The sequence below is a fragment of the Colias eurytheme genome, chromosome 25, assembly GCF_061535395.1.
Source record: "Colias eurytheme isolate Ceu_HAF_F1 chromosome 25, ilColEury1 Martin Lab GWU primary, whole genome shotgun sequence".
NCBI lineage: Eukaryota > Metazoa > Arthropoda > Insecta > Lepidoptera > Pieridae > Colias > Colias eurytheme.
The window spans coordinates 5,306,583-5,318,108 of NC_143004.1; the positions used below are offsets into that span (position 1 = coordinate 5,306,583).

Consider the following 11,526-nt stretch of genomic DNA (forward strand, 5'->3'; position numbering starts at 1 on the left):
CGGGTATAATCACCCGCTCAAACAAACTATAATTTAACAATAATATTCACGACGTTCGTTCGCGCAATCGTAACTATCTTCACACTGCAACTGTTAAAAAGCCGAGCTTCATGCCCCTTACAAATTGCTATAGAGTTCTATAGCTAAAAAATTTAAAAAATTTTTAGGTGATATCTACTCCGACGAAATTTCATACGTTAGAAGAGATGAGCGCAAAGCCCGGTAAAAGCCCACGCGTGCAAGCGAGACACCGCACTGTTTATAATCCATCCAATTTAGGTTGTAACGTGCGTCCATATAAAAGGTACGACCTTATTCCGATAGGAAGAAGGATGAAATTAAAAAGTTTACTCGAATTCGTCATTGTTTTATGCTAGGCGTATTATATATTATATTGTAGGTGAGTTTTCATTGAATTCGGAGCAGATTATGAATTGCTCATTGCGCGCGAATATTCAAACGTGAATATGGGTATTTTCCTGTCTCGTAGCGAATTTCTAAGGCAAGCCGGGCTTTTCGGCTTGTATGAACGTACCGCCACTGCTTAAATCTTTAAAACTACTCAACGGATTTTGATGTGGTTTTTTTAATAGAGTCGAGGAAAGTTTTTATTACATAATTTATTAGGTTTTAGACAAATCGGGCGAAGCCGCGGGCGGAAAGCTAGTAATAAACAAGCTTATTTAAGTTAGGTGCTTGCATAACAAAATCATGGAACCTTTGAACACCAATTGCATAATATACCTACTCTAAGGTTCAAAACGATTACAAAGTAATAGTCACTTACGCATTAAAACCGCACATAAAATGCTTCGCAAGTAATTTTTGATCATAATATTATTGATTATTAATAATAATTGTTATTATTGTACCAATATTTTTTTCAATAACTCATTAGTAGGTAAGTAATAGGTTTTGAACCGTCCGGAAGATATTAATCAACTTATAAGTTATAACTTATACTTTATAGGATGCATTTTTTTATATTTAAAACTTAGATACTTAACTCTAGGAAAAGTTCAAGAAACTAAATTTTCATAGCATTTACAAATTCTGATAAACTACATATTAATTAAAATTACAATTATAATCACGTTGGACTAAAATCTCTCGGATTATCATCTCTAACATTTCGAGATAATTAAACTACTCTCCTATTTTAATATTTAGGCTACAAGACAAAGACAATTTTCCTTTGTTCATTCAAAAATGTAATAATGCTTTTTTAATTTGTATCGTATAAAATAGATTTGAATTATATTAGGTGTGTCCGTGTGTGAATCTTTTAAAGTTGATGTAGATTTCAATTTAATCTTCAGATATGTTCAAACTTACAGATACATTCTTTCCAAAACTTTCTGCGATCCACGTGACATCACTGGGAAATTAAAATTGATGCCAAGAAAATTCCCGCCAAAAAACACCAACTATTTTCAGCCACGACACAAATTACCAAAATACACTAGCACTTCTATGGCTATTCCATTCATAGACTCACAAGTCCACAGATAATTTATAATAGGGAGTTCTAAATTTGAATTTTCATGGGGCAATTAAAAAAGAAAACAACTTTTTTTTCGAATACTGACTACGCGCACACTGCACTGCACTGGTCCAACACTAGCGAAGCGGGAAACAGCACAAATAAATATATGCTATCTGTGTATGATATGGCGGGTCGAGCACCCGTTCACAACTGCGCTATGTCTCCAAACAGATCGCACCTATTATCGAAACGGTCGTCATTATGTATTTATTCATAAATTAATTCAAAAACGCCTTTGTTCTTTTATTTCTAGAGCGATGACTTTTGACACTTTGCATAAGTACGAGAATGTCTGGGTAATTTGTATTTTGTAGTAATAATTTCAAAAATATTATTAATATATTGTACGACAATATTCATTTCCATTGTTATCCAAATTCTTAAGTTATATTTTTGTTATGATGTGATCTTCTGTATTACCACAATTCTTACAAATAAATGATTTGAATTTGAATTAACTATTTGTTTGTGTTTAATGTTAATTTAGGTTTTCCATTTTTATGGTTTAAACTAGCAAACCGGGCGAACTCCGTTTCGCCACCAGAGACACCTTTTCTTTGCTATAAACCTCACGGAGCCCGAGACCTTTCCAACGAATGCAAAACCGTGGAAATCGGTTCGTGCATTCTGGAGTTATAGCGTCAGGAAGGAAAACCCGACTTATTTTTATATAGTAGATAAAAATCAAAAGAATACCGATCAATATTTTGTCCATGGATATTGCGAGATCTTAGAATATTTTTAAGTAATTATTATAATTTTAAATTTATTGCCGCTCTATACTTTTATATAGAACTAGCGGTCCGCCCCGGCTTCGCCCGTCGTACATGTTTACGTTTTCTCTACATAAGAACCATCCTCGTACTTCAAGGAATATAATAAAAAAAGAATTATCGAAATCGGTTCAGCCGTTCTCGAGTTATGCGCTTACCAACACATTTTGCGATTCATTTTTATATATAAGATAAGTATAATTCCGAACACCACGAAAACAATCGCATCATGATTATTATTATTTCGATAATATTCAATAGATTTTCGATAGCCAATTTTATCATATAAGTATTTTAAGCAATACACGTCTCAAAATTTATATGCCACATTTCTATTAACTTTTCCTATCATCCGGCATCCTGAATTCGAGCCAAGTATATTATATCACATGTGAAGTAATATAACGCCAATCCATGACAAAGATATGAACATAACTTTAAATAGAAATATGTATCAACAATCAAAAAAAAAAATTTCCGAGGTTATGAACGCGATGTGGTTATAAATGTCGATAAATTATTTACCCAAATGAATCTCATTTTAAACACATCGATTGTGATGCGTGATATATCACAGAATCACTTATCTCGATATGATGGTACATATTTCCACACTATTCATGTCTGATAATTAATATATAGATAGAGCTTACAAAAAATCGAAAGAATCTATGAACAAAAGAGGAAAATATACCGGCCGAATTGATAACCTCCTCCTTTGTTTTGAAGTCGGTTAATGAAATAAAAGAGCTTTATATCATCCCATATCATGAGATACTAGATTTCCGCCCGCGGCTTCGCCCGCGTTTGCAAAGGAAAACCCGCATAGTTCCCGTTCCCGTGGGATTTCCGGGATAAAAACTATCCTATGTGTTAATCCAAGTTACCCTCTATATGTGTGCTAAATTTCATTGTAATCGGTTCAGTAGTTTTTACGTGAAAGAGTAACAAACATCCATACATCCATACATCCTTACAAACTTTCGCCTTTATAATTATATTAGAATTAGAATATTAGATAGCTCTTATCTCACCGTTTCCATGCACAAATTTCTATACTCTATACATAAATATAAACTTGGTATAGAGCTTTTCCTACTTTTTATCACACATTTCAAGGGAGACAAAATAAAAAATAGGGAAAGAAAATTTGCATCGGGAACTGTTATCACGCGACTTTGTGCAGTACACACAAGCTCTTATAAATATATGAACATAAGTTACAAATACAATGGTATTTATGTAATTAGTAAGGACGTAACACACTCCTCTCTTCAAAAAGTTAATGACCTGTTAATTAGTCTTTATGCCTACCAAAAAACTCATAAACATACATCCAACATAATAATCACTCGACTTTTTTGTAATTAAGTTTTTATTCTACTAACAAAAAAACACATGTATTATGAAGAAGCAGTTCACAAGTCCTGCTATTCTACAAAAAAAAAACAAATCAACGAATAATAACACAAATTCATGTAGGCCAGTAGAAATCGACACTAAAAATTCCTAAATTCGCAAAGCACGATGTAGATTTGAATTTTTGGTATGTTGTTTGGATCAGTTAGGGTGATATAAATCCCAATTTGCAACTTCGAAAAAGTTGTGCTCGCTGCGCACCACGTGATAAACTGCGAAAATTTTGGACTTTTTTCACTTTTTGCTCTAAAAGTCATAAACTATGCGTTTCCGACAAGTATGATTCAGTACATAAATTAAGGTTATTAAATTTGCAACAATTTAAGCCTAACCGCAGCTCTCTAAACCTTATAACGACTAAACTGTGGCCATTCGAAGATGGTTCATTTTTCCGGAAATATTGAAATTTTTAGTTTCGCTCCCGTTTGAAGCAAAATATTGGCAAAAACCGCTCGTTCTATGAGAAGTTCGTATAATAAAGTTGTAGTGCATTTAATTTTCTTTCATAAGAGCATAGAACAAAGTCTGTGAGACAAATAGTTCACTCACAATATCTGAAAAACAAAAAGAAGGTAGAAATAGATTTTTAAAGAATTGAAACTGAGGGCATATAAAATCATAAAAAGGATAATACTTTTTCATTTGCAGGATAGGTAATTAACAAAATTACAAAGATAATTAAATTTGCAACAATTTAAGCCTAACCGCAGCTCTCTAAACCTTATAACAACTAAGCTGTGGCCTTTCAAAGATAGTCAGTTTTTCCCGAAATTTTCAAATTTTTAGTTTTGCTCCCGTTTGAACCAAAATATTGGCAAAACCGCTCGTTCTATGAGAAGGTCATAAAATAAAGTTGTAGAAAATTTAATTTTGTTAATTACCTATCCTGCAAATGAAAAAGTATTATCCTTTTTATGATTTTATATGCCCTCAGTTTCAATTCTTTAAAAATCTATTTCTACCTTCTTTTTGTTTTTCAGATATTGTGAGTGAACTATTTGTCTCACAGACTTTGTTCTATGCTCTAATGAAAGAAAATTAAATGCACTACAACTTTATTATACGACTTTCTCATAGAACGAGCGGTTTTTGCCAATATTTTGGTTCAAACGGGAGCAAAACTAAAAATTTGAAATTTTCGGGAAAAACTGACTATCTTTGAAAGGCCACAGCTTAGTTGTTATAAGGTTTAGAGAGCTGCGGTTTGGCTTAAATTGTTGCAAATTTAATTAGCTTTGTAATTTTGTTAATTATCTATACTGCAAATGAAAAAGTATTATCCTTTTTATGATTTTATATGCCCTCAGTTTCAATTCTTTAAAAATCTATTTCTACCTTCTTTTTGTTTTTCAGATATTGTGTGTGAAATATTTGTCTCACAGACTTTGTTCTATGCTCTTATGAAAGAAAATTAAATGCACTACAACTTTATTATACGAACTTCTCATAGAACGAGCGGTTTTTGCCAATATTTTGCTTCAAACGGGAGCAAAACTAAAAATTTCAATATTTCCGGAAAAATGAACCATCTTCGAATGGCCACAGTTTAGTCGTTATAAGGTTTAGAGAGCTGCGGTTAGGCTTAAATTGTGGCAAATTTAATAACCTTAATTTATGTACTGAATCATACTTGTCGGAAACGCATAGTTTATGACTTTTAGAGCAAAAAGTGAAAAAAGTCCAAAATTTTCGCAGTTTATCACGTGGTGCGCAGCGAGCACAACTTTTTCGAAGTTGCAAATTGGGATTTACATCACCCTAACTGATCCAAACAACATACCAAAAATTCAAATCTACATCGTGCTTTGCGAATTTAATGTTAATTTCCACTGGCCTACATGGTGTTTTAAACGTAATTATTTACGACTTAAACCCGGGAAAAAACTTATCGCTTATAAAATATGTTTTCGTGCGTAAAAAACTTCGCTATCACATTATGTTTTCTGTTGTATATGTTTGTCATATCATTCTATTTATGGACGGTTAATGATATAATGTACTAGTTCTTTTAATTAAGTGCACATAAAAACTGTGTACTATACCTATAACTTATTCATAATTGTATGATCATTTGATCAATGAAAAAAAAATTAACTGGGCCGAGCTTATGTACGAAATTGAAAAAAAAAATCAGTTTACTTAGATATTTTTTATAGAGAATAACTCTTTAGAGAATAATTGACTTTGCCTAATCTTGAGAAAAAATCATACTGTACCCATTTACTCACATTTGAAGGTTGTGAACCTCCTCAGGTTAAGTTTTCGAAAGGTTTGAGACAAAATCAATACATACCATCTAGTCAATGGACCTTAAGAATAATAACTTTACCAATTCCACATCTAAAAATGTAATTAAAGAATCGAATTTATATCATCCAACATGTAAAGCCTAATATCTGTTAGTTATTTAAAAAACTGGAAGCTTCTAGTAACAAAACACATGATAACCTTCCACATTAAGAGGGTGAGATACTAAATTAGGTATCTCCACTGTCCAGAAATGACTAAATACAATAATTGATATTTTCCATCAAAGTATAAATCGAATTTGTACTAACATAGTCAATAAAAATGTTTTGATTAACGCTCCGGAAGTGGCACGTCGAAATGTAGCCAATTAGCCACAATTCAGATCAGTTGTCTCTTTTTCGCTCACAATAGTTCAATCATACTACATATCATACATGATACACACTACATATATTTTAACTTGACGTCTTATATTGTGCACATCTGTGCTGTTTTTGAAGAATGTTGTGTTGGTAACGTATCTACAACGTTTTACCACGTTTTACTAATAATTATCATTGAATATAATCACAAACATTGAATGCAAATCGAACTCCATGAGGTTAATACGTATTTGGTAGCATGACTGAGACGTTTGAATAACTTTGCCCTAGACAGCTGGCTCCATAAATAGATGACAAAATGATATGGGAAATAAATCACTTGTCTTGTCTGTACGTTGAATGTAATTAAAATATTAATATTGAATTGTTTAACAATCATATATCGTCGAGGCAATCAATATATTTTTATAAAAACTGATAGCAGCCCAAAGATCAACAAAAAGCTGTAGAAAAATTGAAAGATACAAATACTCCCTGTTTTTGAGCAAGGAAAACCGTATATTTCGTTATTACTGCCTGTTTTCTATCTCTATCTCCATTCTTTCTATTTAATTGTATGTCTAAAATAAAGACCTCTACACAAATTTTACCAAATACAATGCTTAATGACTAAGGCCACAGAAAAAACAAACTAAACGCAGCTATTAAAATAATAGCTATGCCATTTACAAAATGCAAGGAAGATACATACTGTGTCCTAGAATATTTTCCCTGTTGACTCATACTGACATTTATTCATTGCCCCATAATTTATTTGTTCTATTTTTTTAATGTAGTATTTAGCGCAACAGTTCATTGATTTCTAGTTACAATTGTATTTTAAGTGTTGTTCATAAATGGTAAATTTGCGAGGATGAATGGTTGTGTGTGCCGAGATCACGTGTCAGAAGTGAAACTTCTTTGGCAAGATTCAAAGATACCAAAATCGTCGCCTTATTCCATGAAATGACGATATTGCCATGACGTGACCTTGAAATTTTACTCTCAACGTGCCTAAAGAAGTTTCACTTCGAAAAGTTGTTTACCATATTCTTCTTGAAATTTAACTAATTCTATAAAAAACGCATTAGATATCAGCTGCACCATTATGTCTTCAGTTGAACAACACATTATAATACTTATTAATAAAAAATAAAAAAAATATACAGGCCAAATTGATAACCTCCTCCTTTTTTTTGAAGTCGGTTAAAAATATGGTAGCATAAGTATCTAATACTGAACCATACTTACATCTTTATTTATTTTAAGACACATTATAAGAATCTAACTATTTACCGTAAGCACTAAATGACCCTGTACACTTATTAGGTATCATTTAAAAACAATTGGATAGTAATATCTTGTTAACTATTTTCGTATATTTACAAGATCGCACACAGTTATCAACTTTTATGAATAAATATTGGTGTATAATGAAAAAGTAAACAATAGATAACAGTTTTTAGCACTAAAACCTGCCCTAGTGCACACATACCATAAAAATGCAAAAACGTGACAACAGCCAGTGCACATGTACTCAATGTACTTAGAATAACTGTGCATTGTAAGGCTGTAGACATACTGTTACTGTGTTATTAATACATTTTATTTCTGACAATAAAAAAATTTACAGTTTTGGGCATACTTGTAAAATTCAATCTAACCATAAATAGTAGAGAATAATTATTTCAAGTGTATATAATACATATGTTAATTTTAAAAGTTAATGTATACAAAGATTGACACACACTTCATTTTTTCATACGTAAAAAATTGATCCACTTGAATGAAAGTAACTTATCCAAAAAAACCCTAATCTATTGGAAAGATAAATTTAATTGATAGTCTATCTTAGTATACATAGATAAATAATTGATAAAAATGAACATTGTGAAATACTCTTTGTTCATTTATTACTTTAAAGGTAATTAAATTTTTTAAATTACTTTAATGTATGTTTTATTGCCATTTGTTACATTGCAATAAACTTTTTGATAAACAGAAATTTATTTCCCTTAACTTTGTTTACAATAAGTTTATTAATGATGACTCAGGAAAAATATACCTGCTGGTGAAAGAATTATTGAAATTGATACAGTACTTTTTGAATTTCTAGAGTTATACTGTTAAACATCACAGTCAAATAAACCATTGTAAACACACCTTTGTCCTTCTCACGTCACAGAAAAAAAATCACAACAATAAGATAAGAAACTTTGCTTTACAAATAATGAGTATTTAAATAAGCAGAACTAAATACAGAGGCCATATCAAACAGATCTTTAGTTAGTAAATTGTATTGAGAACTTGCTTACAAATACATTAATACATTGTTTGTATATTGGCGTGTATTGCTTACGCAATAGGGTTCAAATTACGATGCAGTATTTTCCTTACAAGTGCTCTTGCACCAAGTTTGCACTGAAGGTTCATTCTCTAATCATGAATTCAGAACATTTGAATTATTTTAACTAGATCATGCTATGTAACCTGTTTTAATGTCTTGTACATTTATTAATAGATATTACATCATGAAAATACTGTTTATCATTTGATATCTCTAATTTGGTGATCTTATCTTAATTTCTGAAGATTGATTTTATCAAAATAAATCAATGAATTAGAAATATTTTTCATACAGTTACTCACATTTTTTGTTGATTACTTTACTTTAGGAACAAGTACTTTTTTATATAGATAAACTTTTTACATAATCAGTGTATTTATGTATGGTAAAAAGAACATTTAGGTGGGTGTCATAACTTTATAAATCGATTATATCCACTCAATGAACGAATATCAAACAAATAAACATAATTCTTACTTACCTAATTGACTGAATGATGAATAAAATTCAAGAGATTCCTCAGAAAATCCCTATCAATAATTTGGAGGCCTACGTATGTCACTATTAAATTCGAATCACAACACTACACATCGATTTTTATTATTTTCCACAAGTATGTCTTGATCTATTAATTCACCAAAAGGTTATTGACTCTTATGAATATTTCATACACTGAAAATTTTTGACTCTCATTCGAATATCAATCTGCAATACCTATTCACATTCGTTTTCACTTTGTAAGTTTACTCTTTGTTTCTGAAATTTGACGTTCTCTGTTCACAGTGTAAAAAAAATTGACACTTGACAGACTACAGATCTAATTAGGAATAGTTTTATAGAAAACACAGAAAATTTATAGAATAGATATAGCGGGTATAGCAACAAATAATGAATGTTCCATTTCAACGAAAAAGCTATATCTTTCAAGTGAAACAAAACCAAATCAAGAAAAATAATTAATTTTAAGAATCAAGAAATTCATTTTAGAATTAAGTGTTATAGTGATGTCACAATGAATCGGTAAACATGCGACTGCAACACAAAAATACTACAGGCTACTGAAATAGAGACAGAAATGTAAAACAAATGTTTGTGGTTATTGTGTCTCAATTATATAATATAAAATAATTCGATTTTATAATATATTATATAATTTAATGGTTTAAATACAATTCTAATGTTTATACGTAGAAAAATATATTGACATGCGCAATAACATCTCGCAAAGTATTGATTTTTCATAAAAGTAAATACAACAGTTGCATATGACATAGAAATTATTAGATAACAATAATGCTTAAATTATCATCAATAATTGGACTGTACTTTCTATTAGGAATGTTTATTAAATGCCGAGGAGAAGAAAACGTTGGTACATTTACCTTTAAAGAGTTTCAATATAAAGACACACCGAAAAATGTTCGTATACTTATGCTTCATAAGATATTGAGTCTTACATTGTTTCCTTAGATGATTACACTTAAAGGTGGTATTTAATATGTTGATACACAAAATTCAGGTATTAATTTCACATAAACACTTGTTATCATTCCAGGAAATGACGTTTCGTGAATATGAAACAGCATGTGAGCAAAGTAGGGTTTGTAGCGGATTAAAAGGACTAATTCGTACACACTGTGTACGAGAATGCGTATCTCCGTCATGCTACAGAGAAATTTATCAGGCAGATCCGGTAATTTTATTGTAATTACTAAATGAATAAGATACTTTGGTACTGTAAATCTGAAGTCTAAGTCTAGGCACTCATAATCTGGGACTTGATGAATTATAAGATACAATTACTTAGATGGATATGGCAGAAGTCTTTAACCTAAAATTTTTAGCGATAAATAAAAAATTGTTTTTACAGTTGGAAGAAGGTGAAATTGATGTTCGTTTGAATTCATTCAAAGGATGTTTTATCCAAAGAAGCGGTCGTACAAGAAATTGATTTCATTCTACCGTTATTTCGTCTTTCATCTTATGTGTGAATAAGATTATTAAAATCCGACGAAAAATTTCATTTGCTCTGACGGTGAGTATCTATCGTCTATTGTTAAAAAATATATTATCAAAGACAATTTCTTATAAACAAAAATTATTATAATTTGCTAGTACCTATACAAAACGTGACGTGCGTTTAATAAAATATTATTTGATTTCAGATGTTTGCTGGCATTACGGTTTATAAGAAAACATTGTTTGTTCTGCTCCTCCAGTGGAAACTAAAATCAAGATTGAAAATTTTTAAAGAATAGAAAAAATTCGATCACCAGGCGGGAATCGATATTGCGTCTATAGTGCCATATATGTAGAACATAACTACTTATTATCTCATTTTGCTCGTTAATTCACTTGCTCTGTGGTTAATTCAACCAATAAAACCTTAACTTTCAGCACTGACACAATTGGTTAGTAAAAAAATTATTGCAGCGTAGAATAATCATTGCATTTTTACGTTAACATTTACAGAATAAATAATAGACACAATTTTAACATCACTCTAATTTATTACAAGTCAATTTCCTTATTTAAAGGTGTTAAATGTTTGTTACATAATAATATATTCATCAATATTTGTCGTTCTATAATAGAAAAACTAACAATATGTATTCGCTTCCTTTTCTTGCAAAAATGCACACAATATTAAATTGAATTAGTTAAATATTAAAACTATTTATTAAATAACGATGATCATTTCATTACTAGAATAAGTACCTGACACGAGATAATGCCGTCCATCGCCTTATTTACACATTATTCACATATGTAATAATTATTTGAAGAAAAGCATAGTAGATTTTAGGTGGTTTATCATAAATAGATACT

The 11,526-nt window shown here is 30.6% G+C and overlaps 2 protein-coding genes across 4 annotated transcripts in view; one reads left to right on the forward strand and one right to left on the reverse strand.

Moving 5' to 3' along the window:
• Window positions 1–9,463, reverse strand: part of LOC149897633 (uncharacterized) — a 66,566-nt gene extending 57,103 nt beyond the window's left edge. For 2 of the 3 annotated variants that reach the window (XR_016458145.1, XM_090116079.1), the window contains exon 1: window positions 9,179–9,463. The gene's annotated coding sequence lies outside the window, so the exon portion shown is untranslated. Of the gene's footprint in view, window positions 1–1,335; window positions 1,679–9,178 lie in introns of those variants that run through there. The other variant, XM_090116080.1, reaches the window with a different exon arrangement.
• A 493-nt stretch (window positions 9,464–9,956) lies between these two features.
• Window positions 9,957–11,331, forward strand: LOC149897636 (uncharacterized). Its single transcript, XM_090116440.1, has 4 exons — window positions 9,957–10,116; window positions 10,253–10,390; window positions 10,568–10,732; window positions 10,863–11,331. Exons 1-3 carry the CDS (start codon window positions 9,991–9,993, stop codon window positions 10,646–10,648), a joined length of 345 nt encoding a protein of 114 aa, XP_089972566.1. The 5' UTR covers window positions 9,957–9,990; the 3' UTR covers window positions 10,649–10,732; window positions 10,863–11,331.
• Window positions 11,332–11,526: the final 195 nt, after the last annotated feature.

Bases quoted from the DNA above. Each gene is read 5' to 3' on its own strand.
- LOC149897636 (XM_090116440.1), top strand. From the start codon at position 9,991: ATGCTTAAATTATCATCAATAATTGGACTGTACTTTCTATTAGGAATG. The intron at 10,117-10,252 runs GTTCGTATACTT...TTATCATTCCAG, and splicing joins ATAAAGACACACCGAAAAAT to GAAATGACGTTTCGTGAATA. The intron at 10,391-10,567 runs GTAATTTTATTG...TTGTTTTTACAG, and splicing joins AAATTTATCAGGCAGATCCG to TTGGAAGAAGGTGAAATTGA.